General features: G+C 52.1%; 1 protein-coding gene across 1 annotated transcript; it reads left to right on the forward strand.

Moving 5' to 3' along the window:
- The first annotated feature begins 488 nt into the window (after positions 1-488).
- On the forward strand, positions 489-17,399 carry IL12RB1 (interleukin 12 receptor subunit beta 1). Its single transcript, XM_068980897.1, has 16 exons — positions 489-549; positions 1,677-1,739; positions 2,642-2,759; positions 3,156-3,325; positions 4,538-4,677; positions 5,089-5,122; positions 5,855-5,977; positions 6,736-6,818; positions 7,662-7,899; positions 11,146-11,313; positions 11,994-12,131; positions 12,634-12,789; positions 14,485-14,619; positions 15,784-15,889; positions 16,195-16,276; positions 17,022-17,399. The coding sequence occupies exons 1-16, from the start codon at positions 489-491 to the stop codon at positions 17,397-17,399; spliced, it is 2,193 nt and encodes a 730-aa protein (XP_068836998.1).
- Positions 17,400-26,606: the final 9,207 nt, after the last annotated feature.

Raw genomic sequence — 26,606 nt, forward strand, 5'->3', positions numbered from 1 at the left:
AAGTCGCTTCAGTCGTGTCCGACTCTGTGCAACTCCAGAGACGGCAGCCCACCAGGCTCCCCCGTCCCTGGCATTCTCCAGGCAAGAACACTGGAGTGGGCTGCCACTGCCTTCTCTCAGAGAGGGCTGGAGACCTAGCCAAGTACACAGAGGCCCAGGCCACCGATGGGGCTCTCACCTGGTGTCCGGCTCCCGTCTGGAGCCAGCAGAAAAGACCCCAGACCCTCAGGGGGTTGAGCTCAAGGTCTAGGGCTCAGGTGGGTTTGTGGCCTAGATGAGGCCACCACCCCCAAGCTGACTTCCTGGGTTTCTCTTTCACTTTGACTTGCCCTGGGAGGGGCTGTGTTTCATAACTTTTTTTTTTTTTAATCTCTTTAGTCTTTCTTTATCAGCTTCAGCGTGTTCCTGGGTGAGGAAGGACCTGGTGGCTAGGGCCTCACCGGCAGCACAGAAGTTCATCTGGGGCTGCTGCTCTTTTCAAGGACCGGATGGGACAATGGGGGTTCAGGCTGGTTGCCCTCCTTCTCCTCTTGTGCCACAGACAGGGCGGTGAGTCCCCTACCCTGACAATTCACCTCTTCTTGTTGGGGGTGGTGGGGTTGTGTGTATGTGGAGGGCTAGTGGCCTCGGTTCCAGGGTTGGTTCCGTGTCTTTGTGCCTCAGTCTTTCCCTCTGTCAAATGGGACATTAGTAATTAGGACTTCTAATGTCAGACTTGGGCGTTTCCTCTCCGGTCTGGATTTTGTCTTTTGTTTTTTGTGCTTAGTCACTCAGTCGTGTCCCACTCTTTGTGACCCCGTGGACTGTAGCCCGCCAGGCTCTGCTGCCACTGGGTTTTCTCCAGGCAAGAATACTGGAGTGGGTTGCCATGCCCTCCTCCAGGGGATCTTCCTGACCCAGAAATCAAAGCAGGGTTTCCTGAACTGCAGGCAGATTCTTTACCAGCTGAGCTACCAGGGTGGAGTGGGCTAAATCTCTGAATCTTTCCCACTTGCCAGAGTTTAGTGAGGAGTAGCTAAGGAAGGGATAAAGAGCAAGTATGTATTTAATAGATATCTGTCTAGTGTATGTAACATACATACTCTCTCTCCATCTTGTGGAATCCAACGGGAAAGGACTCAGCCCTTTCTAAGAGCCAAGTTTGGACTCTCATCCTGACTCTGCTGTTCCATAAACTTGGATAACTTCCTTGTGCCTCAGTCTGCCTCTCTGTAAGCTGGAGATCAGCAAGGTTTTGGGGCTTTTGGAGGTCAGGCAGGCCTAGAGACCAGCAAAAGGGAGGGGGCAGAGGACACCGAGTTGCTTTAGAAGAGCAGCCTGAGAAGCAGATGGGTGAATGGATGGATGAATGGATGGGCAGATGAGTGGATGGGTGACTAAATGGATAGATGGGTGGATGGATGGATGGATGGATGGATGGATGGATGGATAGATGGATGGATAGGTGAGTGGGTGGGTGGATGGATGATGGACGTGCGGGTAGATGGAAAGATGGATAGATGACTGGATGGATAGATAAGTGGATGGGAGGATGGCCGGATGGGTAGAAAGCTGGATGGATGGGTGGGGGTGCATAGATGGGAAAGTGGACAGGTGTGAGGATGATCCCTGGGTGAGCGCCTCTCCGTCGGCAGTGAAAGGCTGAGACTGCCATTACCTCTTCATTGCCTTTGCAGCTGAAGCCTGCGGTACCCTCGGATGCTGTTTTCAGAACCCACCGTACCCAGATGCAGACTCAGGTCTGGGCAGTTCCCCATCGTGGGAGGGAGGGCTGCTGCTGGGCTCTGACTGACTCCTCCCTAGCAGCCCCTCCCTTAGCTCATTCCTGCTCAGCCACAGTCTGGGTTCTTGGGAGCCCTGACCTGACATCCTGACAGCCTGTCCTCGTCAAACTCAGTGCAGTCATCCACCTCTGTAAGCTTTGTCTGCCCCTTACAGAGTCACAGGACAGTGTGTCTGTCCCGACTGGTCAGCATGGGGGTTAAGCAGCTGCTAAACATTTTGCCTCCCCCGAAGCAAGCATTGCTGGAACACTCATGCTTCTAACAAATTCACTAATCTGCCCCTGGGAAGGCATTTCATCTATTCTTTTGTTCAAGAAATATTTACTGAACAGTTACTATGTGCAGACACGGTCCTGGATGTGAAGGAATCAGCTGCGAACCCAGCTGTCCTCCTGGGGCCACAGCCCAGTGCAGGGGGCGGACGACAGTCACACTAATGCGTATCCTGTGTATAGTGATATGCTATGAAATAAACAGAGCAGAATGGGAGGTGGAGAGGGAAGGGACGGCTTCAAACAACCTAGTGTTTGAGGCGGTGACTCTGAAGGAGAAATTGGAGTGCGACGATCTGGGGCAAGGGCATTTCAGGCAGAGGCCACAGCCCATGCGAAGGTCCCAAGGTAGGAGCGAGTCTGATATGTTTGAACACCAGGGAGGAGGCTGAAGTGGCTGGAGCAGGAAGTGCTGTGGAGATGGCAGGAGACAGGTGGGAAGGGCAGTGGAAGGTGCTGGAAGCCACAGCGCGTTTAAGCTGAGGTCCTACTGGGTTACATAAGTGTCACGAAGATACCTCCCTGAGTTGTGTCAGTTTGGGGACACCCCCTCCCTGACACTGTAGTCTGTTCTCAAACCTCCAGGCTCAGCTTCAGGCCCCCGGGCCCTGAGCTGCTACCGGCTGTTCAGCAGCGCTGGTTATGAATGTTCCTGGGAGTATGAGGGCCCCGCAGCTGGAGTCAGCCACTTCCTCAGATGCTGGTGAGGACCCTACCCTTTGCTCCGCAACCCCCGCCTCTGCTCTCAGAATCTGGGCCCCTTCCTGGGCCTCAGCTGGGGCTCTGTGTTGTGGGCGCTCAGCAAGGTGGGTACCCAGTTTGGGCAGCAGTTAGGACCCCTCTGTCCTTCCTTCATCCTCGCCCTCTCACTGGCTCATACTTCTATTCACTCATGCACCCATTCATTTCTTCCTGCCCTCTGCGACAGGCCTTGTTAGGAGAGTCTGGGGTCCTCTAAAACCCTTAGTCCCAGGCTGATCCCCGAGAAGCCCCCAGGCTGGGGAGGGGAGGTGAAAGGGGCAGGAAAGGACAGTGGGGTGTGATGCACGCCATCCACTGCGGCCGCCGAGACTCAGCACCAGCACCTTCCTCCCTGCAGCCTCCAGTCTGGCCGCTGCTGCTACTTTGCCACAGGTTCGGCCACCAAGCTGCAGTTCTCCGACCAGGATGGCATATCCGTGCTCCACAATGTCACTCTCTGGGTGGAATCCCGGGCCGCCAACCGGACAGAGAAGTCCCCCAGTGTTACCCTGAACCTCTACAGCTCGGGTCAGCACCCTGCTCTCCTTCCCATGACCCTCTCCTCACCCAGAGAAGCTTCTGGTCCCCAAGCCAAGACCTGAGCCGGGGTGCGGGGGATTCTGGGTCTCTGGCAAGGGGTTGGGTAGTGCCAGCTGTTTTCCCATCCAACACTGCCCTATGACTCGGCAGAGCCTTTCATGGGCCCGCTTACCGATCCCCTACTGCTGGACACACAGGTAGCTTCTGGTTTCTCCTTGATACCGTAATGCTCCCAAGATCCTGTTGGGTCTTTAAAATCTGTTTTTGTTAATCAACAACACACCCTTGGTTTAGATGTATTGAGCTGCCACTGTGTGCCACGCTCAGTCACAAAGGACACGGACAAGGCCAAAGGAGGTCGGAGCCCAGGGCTGGGACGAGGGAGAGGTGAATGAGGCACCCTCCTTGGCCACAAAATGTAAGGAGGGGCAGTGGCGAAAAATCTCAGTAGTCAAGATAAATGGTATCATGATTCAATGTTTAAAAAAATCGATATGGACGCAAAAAAACCCGAAGCCAAACAAAATGTCAAGATTTTAAATAAAGAGAGGATCTGACCCTGTGTTTGTACAACCCTGCCTCACTCTCCTCACCCTAATCCCAACCCTATCCCTGCTTCATGGAGCCCAGATTCAAGTAGGGTGATGGACGGGGCATGACCATTACACATGATGAGATACTGCTGGCGGATCAGGAAGGCCCCTGGTTCAAGCTGAGTCTTTGAAGGATGAGAAAGGTCCAGCAGGAATAAAGATAGGGAAGTGTGGTCCAGGCAGCAAGTGCCAAGGCCGCGAGGAAGAATCAAACACCATATGACCAAAAGACAGGAGGGGTGACAGATGTCTCTCCTTAGGTCAGGCTCCCTGAAGTGAGTTTAAAAAGTTAGCAAGAGTTCCCCAGTAGTCCTCCAGGAACACTGAACCAGTTGATTACCCTCTCATCAGCAATTTACAGAAGGATGTCTCACCAGAGCTTTGCCAGCAACGAGTATTAATATTTTAAAGATATTTTTACTAACAGGATCCTGTGTATAAATCTTGACCCTGACTCATAGAACCCCAGGCGTAGAGGGGTCTTGCTAGGGTGGGCCTTGGGGCTTTCTCTGGACCAGGAGGATCACGTGCAGGTTTTCTGGGATTTTCAGAACCAACAACTCACACACACCTGCTTCCCTTCCCCAAACCCCACCTCTGCTTCCAGTTAAATACGACCCTCCCCCAGGAAACATCAAGGTGTCCAAGTCAGCAGGGAAGCTGCGTATGGAGTGGGAGACCCCAGCCCGCCAGGATGGTGCCGAGGTACAGTTCCGGCACCGCACACCTGGCAGCCCGTGGAAGCTGGTGAGTTTATTCCCCAGATCAACGGTTTGCACAGGGCACAGGGCCCCTTCACATTTCCCCCATCAGCTTTGCAGTCTCTGTATCTATCACCCCTTCCACCTGGCCTCCACTCTTGCCCCATAGTTAGCCTCTGGGGTTTGTCTCTGACTTGAAGATCTGATTATGACTGCCCTTGCTCATACAAACCAGGGATTGAACCTGCATCCCCTGAGTTAGAAGGCGGGTTCCTAAGCACGGGGTCACCATGGAAATCCTTCATTTGCTTTTCCAAGGATGTCCTCTCACTGTTCCCAGATCCAATCCAGGGCTCTGTGTGGCATTTAGCAAAATAATTGTTGAAGATTTCAAAAGAGCTAACTAATATTTTCAACACCAAATGTAAAATCATGTATAAATATGATCTCATTTTAGGGTGACTGTGGACGTCAGGATGATGCTGGCTTCGGTGAGAATAATAATGAATAATGACAGCAGCAGCAAGTTAGCATTAATTAGGCACCCACTGTGTGCTACTGCTAAGTCGCTTCAGTTGTGTCTGACTCTTTGCGACCCTATGGACTGTATCCCACCAGGCTCCTCCATCCATGGGATTCTCCAGGCAAGAATACTGGGTGGATTGCCAAGCCCTCCGCCATGGGATCTTCCCAACTCAGGGATCAAAACTGCATCTCCTCCAGTTCCTGCATTGCAGGCAGATTCTTTACTGCCGAGCTACTGGAGAAGCCCCCACTGTGTCGTAGGCCCAGTGCTAAATTCTTTGTAGACTTGTTTGTGCCCCCTTGTAGTTCAATATTGGATGATTCCCATTTCACAGGGGAGGAAACACAGGCTTGGGCTTGAGAAGCCCAATAAGGCCAAGGTCACATCCCAAGGAATGGTATTGCTGAGACGCAAAGCCCAGACAGTGTAAGAAGTGGGTGATCCCTGAGGCACCAGAGCACAGGACCTGGCCTATTCTGACTGTCCTTCTCCCCAGGGTCTGGCACGCAGTTACCTCTCAATAAATGCATGAACACAGTTGGCACTCAATAAGTGCATGGACACCATTGATGCTCAATAAGTGCACACGCAGTTGGCGCTTAATGTGTACATGGTGGCTAAGTGACCATCCCAAGCTCTGGGAACTCCTAGCTGTGGGACAGGCCCTTGGCCTGAAGTTTGTTCTGCTTTTCCTCAGAGTCATGCCTCTGCCCCTTGGAGATGGACATGGCCCAGGAATTCCAGCTGCGGCGGCGTCTGGGGCCAGGGGTCCCCGGAGGTCCCTGGAGCAGCTGGAGCAGCCCTGTGTGCATCCCCCCTGGTGAGAAAACCCTGGGCCACAGGAAGGGAGACAAGCATCTGAAAGATGGTAGTGGGATCAGAAGTAAGGTGGTGAGTGTTAGCAATAAGGTGATGGGCGTTAGAAACAAGGTGGCAGGAGAAATTAGGGAAAACTGGTGCCAGGTGACAGGGCAGTGAACGAGTTTCACTTTATAAAATGCAGCCAACCCGTAATCTAAAAAGAAAACATTTCTCAGTCCTTCTCTCCTTCCGGTTAGTTTGGTGGGGTTTGTTCTCTGAAAGCTGAACAGGGAGTTGATGGGTGCATGTAGCTGTGTTGTGAAGATGGATTTTCCCAAACAACACAGGAAGCTGGAGCCTGGGCAGTTCCAGAGTGGAGATGTAGCCCAAGGTGGGGGTGCAAGGGAGAGATGGGGTGACTGTCAATATTTGGCCCCCACCCTTTGAACTGGAGCTTCCTCCTGCCAGCCCAAGAGTGTATCTGCTGGGAAACAGCTCCAGTCGTTGTTTCCAGATTTGTCTAAAAAATCTGTAGTATTTTAGAAAAGGACATGATATGAAATTGACCATTTGAACCATTTTTAGCCAATTGCATCAAGTACATTCACCCTCATGAGGTGGATCTCCATGTTTGCAGATTCTGAAAACTATGTAACCCATGGAATGCCGTGTTTCATGGGAGGGAGGGAAAAGGCCCCATGTCTCCCTCCAGGGTCTGCAGGAGGTTGTGAGCAAGGGCACCACCCTCAGTGTCACCGTCTTGCTGTCTCATTGCAGAAACCCCTCCACAGGCTGAGGTGAGGTTCTCAGTAGAGCAGCTTCGCCCAGATGGGAGGAGGCAAGTGACCTTGCATGAGCAGGTAACAGGGTTGTCACTGGGCTGTGGGCTAGCCTGGGAAGAGGGAGAAGGAAACCAGAGGCTAGAGTGGAAATGTGTAAAGCTCAGGGAGATGAACCGTGAAGGTGACTGAGACCGGAAAGACTGTAGGTTGGAATCTGAAGGTAATCGGGAGCCATGGTAGGTGTGTGAGCTGAGGAATATGGCTGGACTCAGGTGTTTGCAGGCTCCCTGGGGTGGCCATCGGGAGAATAAATTGTGGGGGGCTCAGGTGGAAGCTGGGAGGCCAGGAAGTAGTTGACTGTAGTTGGTCTGGATGGGAGATAATTTCTTTGAAGTCCCTCAAACAACTCATTAAGTATGTGAGTCAAATGTACCTATTTTACAGAGAAGGAAACCGAGGTACAGAGGGAAAGTCTCCTGCCTGAGTCAAGGGCAAAAACATATGTTTCAACCCCTGATTTCACCATAATTAATTCAGCCAGATCCCCAGTGACCTGTCACAATAAAGTTATAGGGAAGCTCCTTCTCTTCCTAGGTTTCCTATAAGTTGAATCCTTTTTCTTAGAAAAAATTTCCAGACTTGAGGTAATTGGATTCAAAGATGGAAACTTTTTTTTTTCCCCTGGCTTTTAGTGGGTTTTGGCAAATTATTTCCCCCTTCGCCCAGACCAACAATCAGTGAACGTGACAGTTTCCCAACAGTCTTGCCAGCATTGAGGTTTACTAGTTTGTAAGTTTTTGCTCAAGTCATCACCTGGGCCTACGGATGAGTCTGTGTTCATGGGCTGAATCCTGATGTCAACCCATGGGGACAAGGAGCATGTTCAGGTCCCCAGAACACCAACTCTCACACTCATAACAGCTGCCCCAACTGGAGCTTCCGGAAGGCTGCCTTGGGCCTGACCCTGGCATGGAGGTGACCTACGAGATCCATCTCCACATGCTGTCCTGCCCATGTAAGACCAGGGCCAAGAAGACTCTGCGCCTGAAGAGAAAGCTCGTCCTCTCGGGTGCTGCCTACAATCTGACCATCGTTTCCCAGAATCGCTTTGGCCTCGGCCCCAATCAGACACGGCACATTCCTGCCTGCATCCACTCAGGTGCCTTTGGCTGGGTGGTGGGAGGGCCCCTTGGAGCTGAGCACATCCTCTGAACCTCAGCTAGTCTAGGTGAGGCAAACGAAGCACAAAAATTTAAGGGGGTGTCTAATTTAGGAGCGTATCAAAACTTAGTAATCAAAAATGCATAGTGTTTTTAAAAAGGCATAGTGTTATAATGTAATAGTTCAAAAAATAATCTCATGGGCAACCTACAGCTCAGGTCAAATGTTTGTTTTTGTAAATAAAGTTTTATTGGGACCAGGGGCAGGATCAGAGTGTCAAATGAGGCAGGGTTGTACAAGAACAGGATTGATCCTGTCTTCATTTAAAATCTAGGCAATTTGTTCACTTTATATACAGGCATACATATATTAAGGGCTTTTCAGGTGGTGCTAGTGATAAAGAACCTGCTTGCCAATGCAGGTTCGATCCCTGGGTTGGGAAGATCCCCTGGAAGAGAGCATGGCAACCCACTGCAGTATTCTTGCCAGGAGAATCCCATGGACAGAGGAGCCTGGGAGGCTATGGTCCATAGGGTCACAGAGTCGGCCACAACTGAAGTGACTTAGCATGCACGCAGGCACATACATATATTAAATATATACATATATTTACATATAAATGAAAAAATTAATGGCGATGATGTGGATAAAAAGGAATCCTTGCACGCTATTGGTAGGAATGTAAGTTGGTGCAGCCACTAGGGAAAACAGTATGTAGATTCCTCAAAAAATTAAGACTAGAACTACCATGAAAAGTGAAAGTGTTAGTTGCTCGGTCATGTCTTACTCTTTGCGACCCCATGGACCTGCCAGGCTCCTCTGTCCATGGAATTCTTCAGACAAAAATACTGGAGTGGGTAGTTATTCCCTTCTCCAGGGGATCTTCCCAACCCAGGGATCAAACCCAGGTCTCCTACATTGCAGGCAGATTCTTTACCATCTGAGCTATATGATCCAGCAATTCTGTTATCCAGAGAAAAGAAAAACATAATTGGAAACAATATATGCACCCCTATGTCCATTGCAGCGTTATTCACAATAGCCAAGATATGGGAACATCCTAAATGATCATCAATGGAGCAAAACGACGTAGTGCATGTATACAATGGAAAACTGCTCAGCCGTAAAAACAGTGAAATGTTGGCATTTGTGACGGCAGGCATGGGCCTTGAGGGTATTATCCTTAGTGAAATAAGTCAGATGGAGAAAGACAGACACGCTATAATTCCTCTCAGATGTGGAATATAAAAACCAACCAACAAACCAAACTAACTGACTAACCAAATAAATAAATGGGCAAACCAAAACAAACACATAGGCAGAGAAAAGAGTTGTGGTTACCAGAGGGGAAGAGACGGGGGAGGGAGGGGTAAGAGGATCAACTCTATGGTGACAGTCGGAAACTAAATTTTCTGTGGTGAGCACACAGTAGGGTATTCAGAAGTTGAAATATAATGTAGTACTCACGAAACATATATTATAAACCAGCTGCTGCTGCTGCTGCTAAGTCGCTTCAGTCGTGTCCGACTCTGTGCGACCCTATAGACAGCAGCCCACCAGGCTCCCCTGTCGCTGGGATTCTCCAGGCAAGAACACTGGAGTGGGTTGCCATTTCCTTCTCCAATGCATGAAAGTGAAAAGTGAAAGTGAAGTCGCTCAGTCGTGTCCAACTCTTAGCGACCCCGTGGACTACAGCCCACCAGGCTCCTCTTTCCATAGGATTTTCCAGGCAAGAGTACTGGAGTGGGGTGCCATTGCCTTCTCCAGTATAAACCAGCATTACCCCAATAAAAAATAAATCTAAAATTTTAAAAATCAAGATTTATGTGTATGTATATACACATATTTTATTGAGGAAAGATTCGCATGTCAAAATGAACCATGTTAACACGCACACTTTGATGCACTAATCGCATTCACAGCGTGTCACCTCATCTAGTTCCAGACATTTTATCATCCCCAAAAGGAGACCCTGTCCCCATTAGCAGTGCCTTCCCATGCCCTCCCCCAGCCTCTGATTATCACTGCTCTCCTTTCTCTGTGGATTTTCATGGGCTTTTTCATAGAAACTGATCACATGCTTTGTGATCTTTTGTGTCTGGTTTCTTTCACTCAGCCTGATGTCTCCAAGATTCAACCACATTGTATCGCGTGTCGTGCTTCATTCTTTTTTATGGCTGAGTAATATTTCGCTGTGTGGACAGGCCACATTTCCTTTATCTGTTTTTCCACTGATGAACATTTAAGCTGTTTCCATTGTTTGGCAACCCTGAATAGTACTCAGTACAGATTTTTCCGTTCATTTCTATCTTTAAAAAATATTGCATTAAAAGAGCATTGATACTGATAACCGAATTCTTTGACACCTCCTTAAATTTCATGCCTGAGAGAAGTGCCCTGATTGTTTCACCTTACTCATGATCCTGCTGAGCACCCAGTAGGGTGGTTACGATGATGCCCATTTCAGAGATGGGATGACTGAGGCTCAGATAGATGCAGCCACTTGCCAGGGTGGCACATCAGAGAGTCTGTCAGTTCCTCGTCTGGTTTGGGCCATGGCCTTGCTATGTGACCTTGAGCTGGTGGCTCTCTGTCTTTGAGCCTCAGTTTTCATATCATTGATATAATTTGATATGACGTGGCATGATATTGATATGATTTATATCATTGATCATGGTGACTGTAAAACAGCCCTGGCCTGATGCATACAGTCAGAACTCAATCAATGATAGCTGTTGTCTCTAGAACTGGAAGCAGTACCCACCTCTCAGCCTGGTGCTGATACGCTTGTTGTAGGGAGTGGCAGAGATGAGCCCCAGAGGGCTGAGTGGGTGTGTCCTCGGAGCGCTGGTCCGAGGAGGAGGCCCCTCCCTAACCAAGCCACCCACTGCCGCAGCGCGAGGTGGGTGGTGGGCGGCCAGGCATCTGCTGGAGCGTCTGCTTACCAGCCTGGCAGGGTAGAAGTGGCAGCATTGGGAGCTCTGATGGTAGGCATCCTGGCAGAGAACCGTGGTCAGGCTGGGGGAGGACTCGGTTCATTCAAACGCCCGCTGCTGTCCCCTTGGTGCTCAGCCCTCAACTCGGCAGCCCCCAGCGTGGGGAGAGAGTCAGATCCAAACACTCCTGGCCCCCTGGGGGTTAGAGTTTGTCAGGAGAGTGGGATGGGCTCTCAGAGCCTTGGGTGGGTGTTTGGGGGCGGGGCATAAGATCGCGGGTCTGATGTGCCTCCCTCGTTTTCTTCCAGAACCAGGGCTTCTGAATATCAGTGCCGGAGCCAACGGGACCACCATACATTGGCCAGCCCGGGCCCAGGGCATGAGGTACTGCATTGAGTGGCAGCTCCAGGGCCAGGAGGAGAACCTTGCCGCCTGCATCGTGACGGCACCCCAGGACCCAGACGCTGCTGGAATGGGTACGGTAGTACTGGTTACCTTGCATCCTCCGTTAGAGCTCCCAGTCAACTCAAACTTACAGGCATCCTCCATGTGGGGTATCTGAGGCCCAGAGAGGTCTTGCTACTTGCTCAAGGTCACACAGAAGTGGGGACAGGCCAAGACCTGTCAGACCCTCCTACTCACGCAAGTCTGGAGTTTCCTGCTGCAACCCTGGTTTGCCAGGGCTCAGCCCTGGGCAGGTTGCACCCTGGCAGGAAATGAGTCTCACGTCCCAGGGTGTTTGTTAAACACTCACTGGTGCCAGGAAAGGTGGCAACTAGCAAGATGCTAGTGGCAAATTAATGAGGCCTCTGGAGGGAAAGAGGGGGTGCTGAATGGCCTAGGCAGCCTCTTGCTCTCTGCCCTGTTCTTGCCGGGTCCCCCAAAATCCTCAGTCTTAGCCTGGCCCTCCAAGAGCTTCCAGCCAGAGGAGACAGGCTGGACACAGACATCCCTGGCACCATGGAGTAAGAGCTGTGCTGGAGAAGGTGGGGATGCTTTGGGAGAGGGCAAAACGAAGGAATCCTGGAGGAAGGCACATTGGTGCCAGTGTTTTGAGGCATGAGTAGGAGTGCTCTGAAAGTTCCTGGTAGATGGCACAGGTGCAAAGGTGGGGACACAATCTATTTACTGGCCTGACCCTTGCTAATCCTTCCAGCAACTCACAGCTGGAGCCAAGAATCTGGGGGACTGGCACAGAAGGCATGTTACCGCATCAACATCTTTGCCTCTGCACACCCGGAGAAGCTAACCTCGTGGTCTACAGTCGTGTCCACCTACCATTTTGGAGGCAATGGTGAGAGGCCCAGTCCTGCAGGGTGGCCTCCTCTGGGGACTCAGCAGCGGTCCTTGGGTATAAGGAATGGGCAATACCATTTAGAGGCACCTACTCCTATCAGGTGCTGGCCAAGAGCCAGACACTTAGAAGTCAGCTCAGTCAGGACATCCTGGTGGTTCAGTGGTTAAGATTCTGCTTCTACTCCAGGGGGTGTGGGTTCAATCCCTGGCCAGGGAACTCAGATCCCACATGCCTCATGGAGAGGCAAAAAAAACCCAAAAAAGTCAACTCAGTCAACTTCTAAGACACCCAAAGAGGCACTGCTCCATTTTATAGGTAAGAAAACTGAGGCTCAGAGAGGGGAAGTGATGGTACCGGAGTAGTGCAGCGAGGACTTGAACCCAGGCCCACTTGACTTGGTGGTCACAGCTCCCTGGGTCTCTGGACGGTACCAGCTGGGCAGGCAGAATATGCTGAGCCAGCACCCTAGGAAGTGACCATGGCTGTGGTGTGATTGCAGCCTCAGAGGCCGGAAGCCCACAGCACGTGTCGGTGAGGAAGCTCAGCCAGGATTCGGTGTCTGTGGACTGGACACCATCTCTGCTGAGCACCTGCCCTGGCGTCCTGAAGGAGTACGTTGTGTACTTCCAGGAGGAGGACAGCAACCAAGCGTCTGGTAGGTGAGGCTGCACGGGCCTGGCTGGGGGAGGAAGGGGTCTGGGCTGGAGTCTGCCTTGCTGTGTGACCCTGGGCACCTCACTGTCCCTCTCTGGGCCTTGGTTTCCTCACCCATAAAATGATAGAGTTGGACTCATCATTTGATTGGCCCTGATGGCAACTCCCATGGAGCAGGAATGACTGTCCCCATTCCACAGACGGGGAAACTGAGGCCTACAGAGGGATTCAGCTGCCCAAAGGTTAAGCAAGTCTGGATTTGAACTCAGGTGCCCCTTCCTGCCCCATAAGAGGGAAAGAAATGAGGATGTACAGGGCAGGTCTCACCAAGGCTGGATCTTCCTGTCATTTCCTGCACTGGGAGCCTCATTCTCCCACTGGTTAGCACAGCCTTGCAGATACAGCCTCACCCATCCATCTCCTGCAGCAACAGGCCAGGCTAGCAAGACCGTGGCTTTACTTCCTGCCTTCTCTGCACAAGCCCAGCACAGGGCAAGGCAGGATGCCAAAGGGAGGGGAGGGGGGAGGGGGGGATGGGGGATGGGGTGGAGGATGGGGGAATGGGGGATGGGGGGATGGGTGATGGGGGATGGGGTGGAGGATGGGGGGATGGGAGATGGGGGATGGGGGATGGGGGTGGGAGATGGGGGATGGGGGATGGGGGCTCTCCAGATTCAGACATAGACACCCTGCCTCCAGTCTGGCCACCCTGTGATGTTTGGAGGGAGTGTGCGCACTCGTGCAGGCACAGTCAGTCGCTCGGTTGTGTCCGACTCTTTGTACGTAGCCCGCCAGGCTCCTCTGTCCGTGGGATTCTCCAGGCAAGAGTACTGGAGTGGGTTGCCATTTCCCACTCCAGGGCATCTTCCCAACCCAGGGATGGAACACTCATCTCTTGCATCTCCAACAGGTAGATTTAGAGGGGATAAATGAAGCCTAATGGGAGTTGGTGATGCATTCCGGCACAGCCAGAAACAGCCCCATTTGTTGAAAACTGATTTGCCAAAAGCCAAATTGCTGAAGATTCATGCACCAACTGCCCATTTGGCCAAATGTACCGACTTCCCTGAAATTTCTTTTGGAGAATAGTCCTCTTGGATATTTACAAAGAATACGGATTTAGGGTTCTAGGAATTTTTTTCTTCTGGACAACCACCACCAACTGTATTCTCATTTTAAAGATTTTTATAAGGTGCTTTTTTTTTTTAAAGTCAGCCCATTCCACAAACACTTGTTGAGGTCCTACTGTGTGCTGAGTTGCTGGGGACACTGGGCGGGGAACAACTTAGACAAAGGTAACCCTGACCCTGACCTGAACGATGGGAAAGAGGTGAGGGAGGAAACCATGTAGTCATCCGGGGAAAGGGCAAACGTGGCCAGGGTGTCAGTGCAAAGGCCCTGAGGTTGACGATGGGACCTGATGCCTTTAGGGAGCTCTGAGGAGAAGGCACAGGCGGCTGGCAGAGATGGGCTAGGAGTGGGGGAAGGGCATATTGGTCAGAATTTGAGAGAAACAGCATCATTTGCTGAAGATTTTGATGAAGAATAGTTTTCCAAATAAACTTGAGGTGAACGGGTGCATTTAGGGAAGAGTTTTCCACAAAATGTCTGTGAGTGCCCACCCCCATCCTCACCTCCCAGGGCGGAGCCCAGAATAAAGGGGGTCTGGGGACTCATGGCTGCCTCCTGTTCACAGAGCTGCACGTGAAGCCCACAGAGACCCAGGTCACCCTCCAAGGCCTGCGGGCTGGCACAGCTTACAAGGTGCAGGTTCGCGCAGACACAGCCAAGTGGAGGGGCGCCTGGAGCCAGCCCCTGCATTTCACCATCGGTGAGTGAGGGGGTGAGTGACAGTCGCTCAGTCATGTCCAACTCTTTGCAGCCCCATGGACTGTAGCCTGCCGGGCTCCTCTGTCCATGGGATTCTCCAGGCAAGAGTACTGGAGTGGGTTGCCATTTCCTTCTCCAGGGGATCTTCCCCACCCAGGGATAGGACATGGGTCTCCTGCACTGCAGGCAGATGCTTTACCATCTGAGCCCCCAGGGAAGCCGGATTGGAGGAAGGTGGGAGGTGCACCCTGTATTCACCCAGCATGCACTGCCCCACATCCCACATCAACAAGCATTTCTGCCCTGACCCTCCAAATTTCCACTGCTCCCCATGAATCTCCCTCAGGAGCAAGTCACAGGCTGACCTGCTCCCACCTCCTTCTCCAGCTTCCTCTGCTGTATCTTCTTCCCATAAATCTTTTCCCACACTCCCATGTTCTTGCCCTTGCAGGCCTCTGCCTAGAATGTTTGGCCTCCTTGTCAAACTCCTATTCATCCTTCATAACTCAGCTCAAACGCTCTCTCCTTCAGGAAGCCTTCCAGGCTTCCTCCTGGGGCATCCCCTTCCCCTCCAGCTGTGATTGCCCCGCCTACCTGGCCTGACACCTTGGGAGCAGGTGGGGGTGTCTTTCTGGGCTCTGCCTCCCCCAGCCTTGGAGCTACTGGGGAGAGGGAGAGAGCAGGGGTGGGTATTTATTGAGGGGATGAATGAAAATGAATGAACATCTCTCATCGCAAGCATAAGGAAGTCGGTGGGCTCTGTTGTCTTGGGGCATGTGGAAGTGGGAGATTTGGGGACCGAATGACCCCTGTTCTTGCCATAGTCCCTACCTGTTGTCCTCGCAGTGGAATCTGGTTATAAAAGGAGCAGTGAGTCAGACTAGGTGTGTGGTGGGCAGGTCTGGGTCCAGGGGGGCCACCGCACGAGCCCCACCTGCGGGTGATTGGCCCTACGGTGTCCTGAGCACTTAGTGTGTGCAGGGTTTTATCCCGCAGTCACAGGGCAGGCCGGGCCCCACTTCTCAGAGGAGGAAACTGAGGCTCGGAGCGGCTCGCATTGCGCCAGGGTCAGCAGTGAGTGGATGGAGGGCCCGCCTCTGCCAGTGCCCACCTCAACGAGAGGCAGAAGGTGTGTCTCCTTCAGCCCAAGCTCTTCTGCTCCTAGAAGTCCAGGTTTCTGAGTTGTCCGACTTGTCCATCTTCCTCGCATCTTTGGGGAGTTTCGTGAGCATCCTTCTCCTGGGAATCTTTGGTTACCTCAGCTTGAACAGGTAACTTGCACCCCCTCCCCTGAGATGATCTGTAATAGTGATAGTATAAATAATAATAATTGTTAACCCCAAAGAGGTTTTTATGTCCACTTTCAAAATGAGGAAACTGAGGCCCAGATAGTCAGGCCCAGGGCATCCAACAGTGCTGGAATTTCAACCTGGGTCTGTCCGTTTCCCTCTGCTCTGACCCCTCAGCCACATCTTCACTCCCCTTATTGTAACCTAATGGAGCTGACAAAAATAAATCAGAACAATTTAAAAGTAAGAACAGACAGAAGCACTGACCGGTTCCCCTCTCTCCCCAGGGCTGTAAGGCATCTGTGCCCACCCCTGCCCACACCTGGTGCCAGCACTGCCATCAAGTTCTCTGGCAGCCAGGGGAAGCAGGTAAGGGCCCCTCTTTCTAATTCCAAGTATTGTTTATTGGGTCCATATCTGGATTAGCGCTCTGAAGAGTCATGGCCATGAATTAACTCATTTTATTCTTTCCAAACCACTGGTGCAAGGACTCAAAAAAAAAAAAAAAAAAACCTACCCTATTTTATAGACAAGCAAATAGAAGCCCAAAGTGACCCTCATGTGGATCAGTTCCTAGTAGTAGAAACAGAACTCAAGTGACTTCACAACATAACCTGATGGAAAAAAATTCTAAGGTGTGGGCTTCAGGTATGGCTGGATCCAGGAACTGGGACTCCATCGCTCTGGGGTGCTAGCTTCCCTGCAGGCTTCTTTTCCAGGCAGGTTCAGCCTTCTTCTTGCGGACACAGGGTATCCCTTTTTCCCATTAACTGCAGCAAAATTCTGGGCCATCACTGATTGGCCCAGCTTGGGTCACATGCCCATCCATGAGCCTATCACTGGAACCAGGGGGCTGGAATGCTCTGATTGACTGGGGCAGGATCACACGCTGACGGCAAGAACCAGCCTGGGGCTACTGCCCTGCCCAACCACATCACTCATCAGAGGAAGAGAGACAGTTTTCCAAAGAGAAATGGGGAGCCCTTCCTATTGATCCTTGAATTGGCCTCAGGATTTTAGAGAATTTAGCCAGAAAGGACCTGGTCCAGTCCATCCTTGTGTGGATGAGCAGTAAGGCCCCGCCCACAGCCTTGACCCCGCCCTCCCCCTCCAGGTTTGGCAGTGGACCAGCCCAGCAGACTTCCCGGAGGAGGTGTCTCCACACGAGGCCCTGATGGTGAATATATCCTGGGAAAAAGGCGAGGGAGCTGACATGGGCACACTTGGGACTCTCAAGGAGAAGATGGAGCTGCCTCTGCGTGCCCCTAAGCCAGCCCCGGACACAGAGCTGCCCTTGAAGGACAGGAAGCAGATGCAGGGATGCCCTGAGGCTGGGGCTCTGAGGCCTGGCTGGCAGGACGGTCTGGTGGAGGACAGCCTTGCCCAGGTGGCTAGACCCCCACTGCTGCTCCTGGGGGGCCTGAGGCAGGCCCCCAGGTTCGGTTCCCAGGGAGAAACAGGAACAGCTGCCTCCTCTTACAGAGAAGACTGACAACTGCCTCCAGGACGGCTGGCTGTTGTTCACTGCACACTCAGCCTGTTTTTTCCAGACACTCACGTGATGCCCTTGAGCGATATGGCTGTCCTATTGACCTATTTCAGTGAGCCTCAGTGAGGTTCAGAGAGGGCTAGTGGCTGGCCTGGGGCCACACAACACACGCAAGACTCTAATCCAGGCTGAGTGGCTCAGACTCCATCCTCACTCCCCAGGCTTTGGAGCCGCTGCCCTCCCTAGACGCCGACTCTGCCCAGCACCACCTGCCACAATCCTATGGTGGGAACCTTGCAAACCACCTTGAAACGGAAGTTTCTGCCCAGGGCCAGGACCTGGCATCCATGGAGCAGGGCGCTGTGGTTGGCCTGTTGAGTGGGTGTGGGATAGACTGAAGGGGCCCCAAAGAGGCTCAGGCTGATCCCAGATCCTGGGCTGGGCATCTTGTCTGAATGGGGAATATGGGTGCTGAATTCTCTGTTGCACTGCAGGGTCTCCGGGCTTGGATGACCCAGATGTGGGGGAAAGAAGGCTAAACATTCTGAGGGAGGTGATGGCCCCTCCCTGACCGCAGCTGTCTCGCCTGTAAAGTGGGGGTGAAAATATAAAATAAAAAAATAATAAAATGAGGAGGTCACTGCTGCTGTCACTATATCTCATTACAAAACTGCTGAGCAGTTCCAGAGGTACTGGGAAAAGTTGGGGGTCCTGGACATATACGAAGAACCAGAGAAACCTAATAGGGCTTTGGATTTTTTTTTTTTTTTAAGCATCACTCGGGAGCTGCTACCCCAGAAAATCCAGAAATAGAGCTGCTTTGCCTAGAACTGGAAAAATTGAAAGGGAAATATGAAGTTATTGTAGGAGAAAATGAAAAACTGAAAACTAAGGAGAAAATTCAGTAAACTTAGGGTGGAGAGGAAGAAACTACCTTGCTATAAGCCTACATCTTTAGGAAGATATAGATTATTGCATTAGCAAAGAGTGCAATGCAGTCATGAATGGGAATTAAGTTTTAGTTTTCCAGTCATTTTAAAGGTTTAGATAAAAAGAGCTTTCACTAGGTTTGATTGTATTAAATATTAAAAATCATTGAGTGGTTTTAAAACGATAGGATTAAAAAATAAAACAAAAGGATGGGATTTTAAACTTACTGAATCAGTAATTAAATTTAATGGTTAATTGCTTTTGTTACTGTTCAGTTTTATTACCCCATTTAGAATAAAATTCACCTAAACTCCAAAAATTAAAAAATAAATGAAGCAAGAGTGATGATCAAGTTGACCTCACAAGCTGCTGGGGCGGGGGATGTCTAAGGCTTAATAAATAAATGACAGGAGGAGACTTGGTTGCCCCCAACCCCGTTCCTCTGTCCAGGGCTCCGGCGGAGACCTGGGATTCTTCTCTCATCCTGACATCGAACACCCGCTGCAGAATTTTTACTCCCCAGACACACCCTGAAACCACAGCTTCCGGTACTTTCCCGACCAGACCTTCCCTCATTCTTCAACCAGTTGGTGCTGATTCCCTCCATGGCCACCAGGTGGCAGCAGCAGCGCGTGTTCCCCCATGCCCAGTCCGCCCAGCCCCCTCCCACCTCCCAGAGAGTTTGCAAAACACACTCTTCCGGTTTTAAACACGGACAGGATAGAGATTAAAACTCAGAGCCACTGAATTTTGTGGCAAAAGATGAGACCTCTGGGTGAAGAAGGTGTGGCAGCCGGTAGGGTCGAGCCCTTCTTCTTTGGGGTCTTCAGTTTCTCCATCTGGAAGGGGAAATAGACGACTTGGTCCAAGTACTCAACCTGTGCCCTCCGCTAGATAGACCCTCCCCTAAAGATCAGCCCTCCTCATTCCTGAGGGCTGGGCTGCAGCCTGAGGAGGAGGCCTGGACAGTGCCAGGACCAGGTGGACAGGACAGAGAGGATGCTGGGTCAGCAGCCTCATGAGAAAGACCAGAGTGACCCGACCCCCAGAGGCTCAGAGCTACCCACCTCAAGTCCAGAGTTCCCCTCTCCCTCACCCAACATACACATGTACACAGTGGAACCTTCAGGGAGCTAAATGCCCCCATGCTGGCCGTCCCAGTATGGGACCCAGTATTGGACCCATCAATAGCACAGCACCCACTTAGGTGGCCCTTGGAGTTGGCAAACTCACCCCCTCGGTCCATGGAGTTAGGAGTTTGATATTTATGGAGCATGAAATTCTTGCTGAGATGAATGGAGAAAATGAACACCCTGCTTGTGTTCAGGGAAGGTTGAACATGCCTGGAAGAGAAGCTTTGGAAAGGACAGCAACACAGAGAAATGGCGTCCTAGTTCCTGGATCCAGCCATGCCTGAAGCCCAAAATTCTGGTTTTCTTGTGGTTAAAGGCATTTTGAGCTCTGTTTCTGCTGCTAGAAAATGACCCACAAGAAGTTCCTCTCTGGACCTCTACTTGCCCATCTGTGTAATAGGAGAGGGCTCAGGGCCCTGGCTTGAGGGCCCTACCTCCATGGGTTGGGCAATCCTACTTAGCAGAGCCCCGGCCCAGAGTTAACTGAGCACTTGCTGTGTCCTCATCATTCTAGGGCTTCTCTGAGTGTTGATTCCTCAGCTGCTCCCAGCAGTTCCAGGAATCAAGACTGTGGTAGACCCTGTTTCACAGTTTCCTTCCTTCCTTGATTCAGGAAATCAGTTTCGAGCTCCTACTGTATACCAGTTCCTGTTCTGCACAGGTCAGAACTGGTCTAGTCATGAGGGGCTCCTGGTTGGGTAGGGAGGACAGAAGCTAATCTAATCATCACAAAGAGAGTTACAATAAACCTGGGCAAGTGACAAGTGAAAGTGCAAGGAACAGAGGTGAGGGAGGGCTTCCTGGAAGAGGTGGTGCTGGGGCCAAATGGTGAAGAGAGGCCAGAACAGCAGGAGCAAAGGCCCTGTGGCAGATGTGGTCGGTGGGGAATAGGTGGGGGTGGGGATAGAGGTCACAGCCTCCAGCAGCCTGAGGACCTAAGAGTTTTTATTCTTAAGTTTGTGGGGGGTTGGAGGGGAGGTTCTGGAGCAGGAGAAGTAGAGGGTCTCAAGAGACAAAGAGACTTATCCCCCCATGAGTCAAGATGCACGTTTCCATCAGGGAGACAGGCCGCCTCAGTTTACCTCCCCAGGTAACCTGCTTCTTCTGTCACTCCAGCAGCCTCTGGGTAGTTTGGTCATAAAGAGATGTTGTCTCTGCCTCTTCCCTTGAGCCAGGATGGGGCTGGGATATCAGGGATCTCTAGGGTGCAGGAGGTGACACAGACCAGCCCTGGCCTGGCCTGTTATGAGACCCTGCCCTCACCCTGCAGATGCCAGGCCCTCGGCCTGAAATGAAATGCCCTTCCCCTAACTGTGCATCTTTGCCCATTCATCTTTTATTTTTTTAAGGCTGTATCCACATACCGCACTGTTCACCCTTTCATGGAGGGCTTTCTCTATTGCAGTGCACAGGGCTGCTCTCCGTCGCGGTGCCCAGGCTTCTCATCGTGGTGGCTTCTCTCGTTGCAGAGCATGGGCTCTAGGCACACAGGCATCAGTAGTTGCAGCTCATAGGATGCTGTTGCCCGCGGGCATATGGAATCTTCCTGGACCAGGGATCGAACCCGTGCCCTCTGCAGTGGAAGCACAGAGCCCCAACCCTGGGACCCCGGGTGATTCCCTCACCCTTTTATTGGCTGATTGCTTGATTTTTTTAGCTGCACTGGGTCTTTGTTGCTGTGCGAAGGCTTTCTCTAGTTGCGCCACGTGGGGCTACCCTCTGTTCCCCTACACGGGCTTCTCATTGCAGTGGCTTCTCTTGTTGCGGAGCACAGGCTTCAGACGCACAGGCTACAGTAGCTGCACCATGAGGACATTTGAGGCTTGAGGGCTCTAGAGGGTGGGCTCGAAGGTGGTGGCTCCCAGACATGGCTGCTCTGAGGCATGTGGAATCTTCCCGGACCAGGGATCGAACCTGTGTCCCCTGCACTGGCACGAGGATTCCTATCCACTATACCACCAGGGAAGTCCTCTTATGCTTTTAAAGTGAAAAATTCAGTGGCATGCACAATGTTATGGAACCATTATTACTGTCTAGTTCCAGAGAATTCCCATCACCCGCAAAAGAAAATCCTAACCCCATGACTAGTCACCCTCATTCCCACTCCCCCAGCCCCAGGCCACTGTTAATCTGCCTTCTGTCTCTATGGATTTGCCTGGACATTTCATATAAATGGGATCATATAATATGTGGCCTTTGTGTCTGTTCTTTTGATAAAGAAACTCAGTTTGGTGTTTTTGAGCTTCATCCACGCTGTAGTGCATATCAGAACTTCATTTCTTTTTTTTTTTGCCTGTACTGCAAGATTCGAGAGATCTTAGTTCCCAGACCTGGGACTGAATCCAGGCCAGCAGTGAGAGCTTGGAATCTTCACCAACTGCCAGGGAATTCCCCACTTCATTTCTTTTTATGGCTGAGTAATATTTCGTTGTATGGCTGGGCTGCATTTTGTTTATCCATTCATCTACTGATGGACACTTGGGTTATTTCCACCTTTTGGCAATTGTGACTAGTGGTGCTACGAACATGCATACAAGGGTTGGTGTGAAAACCTATTTTCAGTTCTCTTGGTAAATGCCTAGGAGCAGAATTATTTGATCACATTGTACTTCTATGTTTAAATGATTAAGAAACTGCCAGATTGTTTTCCAAAGTGCCTGAACATTTTTCATTGCCATCAGAAGTATGTGAGGGCCTCTTATTTCCCCACATTCTCATCAACATCTATTATTTCCAAGTTTTTTTTTTTTTTTTTTTTAGTCTGGTCGTCCTAGTGAGTGTGAAGTGGTATCTCAGGGGGCTTGATTTGCATTTCCCCGAAGACTAATGATGGTGAGCATCTTTTCATGTGCATATTGCCGTTTCTACATCTTCTCTGGAGAAATGTCCATTCAAGTCTTTTGCCCAGTTTTCACTGGGTTCTCTTTTTATTATCGAATTATGAGTGTTCTTCATACATTCTGCATATTAATCTCTTGTCAGATGTATGATTTGCAAATCTTTTCTCCTATTCTGTGGGTTGGCTTCTCCCTCCCCTAAGTGTCCTTTATCAAAGAAAACTCTTAAATTTCACGGAGTCTAATTTATGTGTTTTCCTTTGGTCCCTTGTCCTTTAGGTTCATATCTAAGAATTCTCCTTGTCTTCGACACCCTCTCTTGCAGGCACGGGCTTCCCAGGTGGCTCAGTGGTAAAGAATCCACCTGCCAATGAAGGAGAAGCTGGAGAAGCAGGTTGGTCCCTAGGTGAGGAGGATCCCCTGGAGAAGGAAATAGCAACCCTCACCAGAATTCTTGCCTGGGGAATCCCATGCACAGAGGCCCCTAGGGGTCTACAGTCCGTGGGGTTGCAAAGTGTTGGATGCGGCTGATCCACACACGTGCGCGCACACACACACACAGATACACACTTGGAGGTGTCTCTCCCCATCCTCGCTGCTGCTCAGCCTCTCCCTCCGGCCAGGCCAGCGTTGACCTCCCCAGCACCCCCCATCAATTCCTGTTGGGGCATCAGCCGTCCAACCCTGTCTCCGCACTGGGAGGCCTCCTGGCAGACACGGGGTAGCTCCCATCAGCGCTTAATAACGGAGCGCTCGGAACCTTGGCAGCCACACGGGAAACCCCGCCCGCAGGCACCCACCCCTGGGCCACATCGAGCGCCGCTCCCCCATGGCCACGCGTGGGAGCCCGCAACTTTCCAGGTGGGGAAACCACGATATGGAGGGAGCAAGAGGGAACCTGCCTGGTCCCCGGGTTGGGGTGATGGCAGAGGTCGCCTCCCTCAAGCTGCTTCTGGCTCCGGTCCCTGCCCTGGGCTGACCCTGGCGGGCGGGAACCGCCTGTAGGCAAGGCGGTTCCGGATGAAACAGTAACATCCAGGAGCAGAGAAGAAAAATATTCTGCGGCCGGCGAGCTGGGCCGGGAGGGATGGGGAGGGGGGACAGGCGGGCCAGGGAGGAGGGGCGGGGCGGGTTTCTTTACCAGCCTGGGTGTGCTTTCGGGTGGGAGCCTGGAGGGGTGGAGTGTTACACAGCAGACAGAAAAATGTCTTACAGGTCTTGACCGAGTTCTGCTCTGCCTCCAGCTAGCTGCGCAGCCTGGGGCTCTCCAGCCAGTTTCTCCATCGGTGGGATGGGGGTAGTTAGTGGTTGAGACGGTGGAGAATCTGCCTGCAGTGCCAGAGACCCTGGTTCGATCCCTGGGTCAAAAAAATCCCCTGGAGAAAGGAATGGCTACCCTACTCTAGTACTCTTGCCTGGGAAATCCCATGGACAAAGGAGCCTGTTGGGCTACAGCCCATGCGGTTGCAAAGAGTCGGACACAACTGAGTGACACACACACACACACACACACACACACACACACACACACACACACACACCCCTCCTTGGGTGTTGTGAGAGGTGAAGAGGGTGCCTGGCTTTGGAAGCACACACCTTAGGAAGCTGTCCGTAACCTCATCCTCAATAATATGAAAGCATGGTTTGTTCAAGAGCGCAGGGAGATTGGTTCCGCCCAGGGGGCCAGGTGGGGGCACCTGTGTCTCCCTAACTCCACACCTTCCTCTCTTTTTGGCCCTGTCTTCCCAGCTCTCCTGTTTCTCGCCCTCCTCCTCCTCCTTCTTTTTTCTTAGTTGCCACGTGGGATCTAGTTCCCTGACCAGGGACCCAACCCGGTCCCCCCACCCCGCATCAGGGTCCCGGAGTTTTGGCCACTGGACCACAAGGGAAGCTCCCCCCTTTCTCTTGTCTCGTCTCTCCCTGTCTATTTCTCTCAACCTCACTTCTCTGGCTCTCGCTGTCTCTCTGTATCTCTCACGGCCTCTGTCTTTACTTAAAACCTCCTCCAGATCCCCTAGACCAGGCCTGCATCAGCCGGCTCAGCCCAGGCCTGGCCAGTGTCTTAAGCCCACATTTCCGTGAGACAAGGTCCAATCTAATCTCCCTGAAGCTGCCCCCATCCCCACCCCCGTGGCCTCAGGGTGAGGATCCAGGCAGCTTGGGGCCCTCACTTGCTGCCTGGAAAACTCAAACAGCTTAAGAGACCCTCTCTAACCCCCCAAAGCCCAGCAGATCAAAACCCACAGTCTTGGACACACCGGTTCCCCCTCCCCCATGATTCGTTTAGATGGGGAAACTGAGGCCTGTATAGGGCTTCCCAGGTGGCTCAGACAGTAAATGAGGGAGACCTGGATAAGATCCCTGGGTCGAGAAAATCCCCCTGGAGAAGGGAATGGCTACCCACTCCAGTATTCTTGCCTGGGGAATCCCATAACAGAGGAGCCTGGCGGGCTGCAGCCTGTGAGGTCACAGAGAATCGGACACGACTGAGTGACTGACTTTAAGGCCTACATCATGAAGACTCTGGTCCAAAGCCATCACTCGTCATCCTTGCCCAGCCTCTAGGGTCTGTGGTTCTCAGGTGGCCCGTCCATCTCTTCACCCCTGCCCCTGGCCTGCCCCGTGAACGGTAATCGACCTGGTTCCACCCAGACAGGCCAGGCAGTGACACTCCCACCTCCCAGAGCTGCCCGATGGCCCGGGCTGTGTCCCAGTGGCATTGGCAGCTGCCTAGTGCCAGCCGGAAATGGGGACCGGAGGGTGGGGTCTGAGGTGGGTCCCACAGTGTTCCCACTCTCGCTGGCTTTCATCATGGTGTGTGCAGGGATGAGGCAGGGAGGGAGCCACTCTTCAGACTGAGAGTCCCTTCTTCTGGAAGCATCTCCCGCTGCCTCCCAAACTGCTGGGGACCCCCAGCTCTGAGTACGTCCCTCTGGGCTGGCCTTGACCCTGTGGAACCATAGGTACCCCTGTGGGGAGTATCTGTGTTGTACCGGGACTTTCTCAAGCTGGGGCCTTGAACACTGACCCGCATAAGGCAGGCAACTGATGGTGGCCTGGTGAGCAAATGAGTGAACAAATGTGTGATTTACATGCATCCTGGAACCATGGAAACGTAGGCCTAAACACTGAAGCTGGAATTCTTAGCGTCCCTCTTCTCCCCCACCCCGGGGCTCCCACTGTAGTCTGCATCTGAAGCCTGAAGTGAATAATGCATTCCAGGGAGGGAAGGACATTTGACGGTGTGTGTCTGCGCCCCTGGGCCTCCCACGTGGCGCAGTGGTAAAGAATCTGCCTGCCAAGGCAGGAGATGCAGGGGACACGGGTTCCATGTCTGGGTTGGGAAGATCCCCTGGAGGAGGAAATAGCAACACACTCCGATATTCTTGCCTGGAAAATTCCATGGACAGAGGAGCCTGGTGGGCTACAGTCCATGGGGTCGCAAAGAGTTGGACACACCTGAGCATGCAGCACACACGAGCCTGTCTGCAACCGACCCTGACTCCAGGTCAGGTAGAGTGCAGTCCCAGGCCCAGGCCCTGGAGCCCCAGGTTAGGGTTCATATCTAGCCTCTGTCACTCATTGACTTGGGTCCCATTTTGCTTCTCAGAACCTCAGTTTGCCCATCTGTAAAATGGGAATGGTGCCCTTGTTTCAGGGTTGCTGGGGGAGTAAGTGAATCTGTGTGAAGCTGGGTCAGGCCTGTCTTCAAGTGTGGATGGTAAACCTCCTCCTCTGACAAGCTTTGAAATTATAGAGATAAAATCAGAGACTGAAAGAGAGTCGTTGCATCAGAAGGAAGCTGGTGCACTTGGCTGGGAAAGGAGGGTGGGGTGCAAGGCTCCCTCCCAGACTTGGTTGCCTCTTGACTTCCTGGTGACACTTTCAGCCTCTCCTTTACTCAGATCAAGAGCCTCCTCAGTTTCCCATCTGTGAAATGGGACCAAGCAGGCATCCTTGACTCTTCATTCCTCACCATGCACCAGCGAAGTTGCTCCAGAATCCCCCCTTCCCCACCTAGTCCAGCCCCATCATTGATGGGGCCACCGCGGACACCCCTGTCCTCCCTGCTCCTGCCGTCTTCCCATTTAGTCTCTTCCCTGTGTGGAGACCCGAGTCAGACACATCCTTCCCTTCTTCAGAACCCCCGTGACTCCCACCTGCCTCAAGGTAAAAGCCAAAGTCTTACTTGAGACCACAGGGCCCTGCTGGTCTTGCTGCTCCTGCTTCCTTTCTCCTCTTAACCTTGATTGAATCACAGTCGTGTCCCACTCTTTGCAACCCCATGGACTATAACCTACCAGGCTCTT

This window comes from Capricornis sumatraensis, chromosome 9, assembly GCF_032405125.1.
Source record: "Capricornis sumatraensis isolate serow.1 chromosome 9, serow.2, whole genome shotgun sequence".
In the NCBI taxonomy this organism is placed as follows: Eukaryota; Metazoa; Chordata; class Mammalia; order Artiodactyla; family Bovidae; genus Capricornis; species Capricornis sumatraensis.

Excerpts from the sequence above, each read along its gene's own strand:
- IL12RB1 (XM_068980897.1), top strand. The coding sequence starts at position 489 with ATGGGACAATGGGGGTTCAGGCTGGTTGCCCTCCTTCTCCTCTTGTGC. Across the intron at positions 2,760-3,155 it reads AGCCACTTCCTCAGATGCTG|CCTCCAGTCTGGCCGCTGCT; the intron begins GTGAGGACCCTA and ends TCCTCCCTGCAG. Across the intron at positions 7,900-11,145 it reads TCCTGCCTGCATCCACTCAG|AACCAGGGCTTCTGAATATC; the intron begins GTGCCTTTGGCT and ends GTTTTCTTCCAG.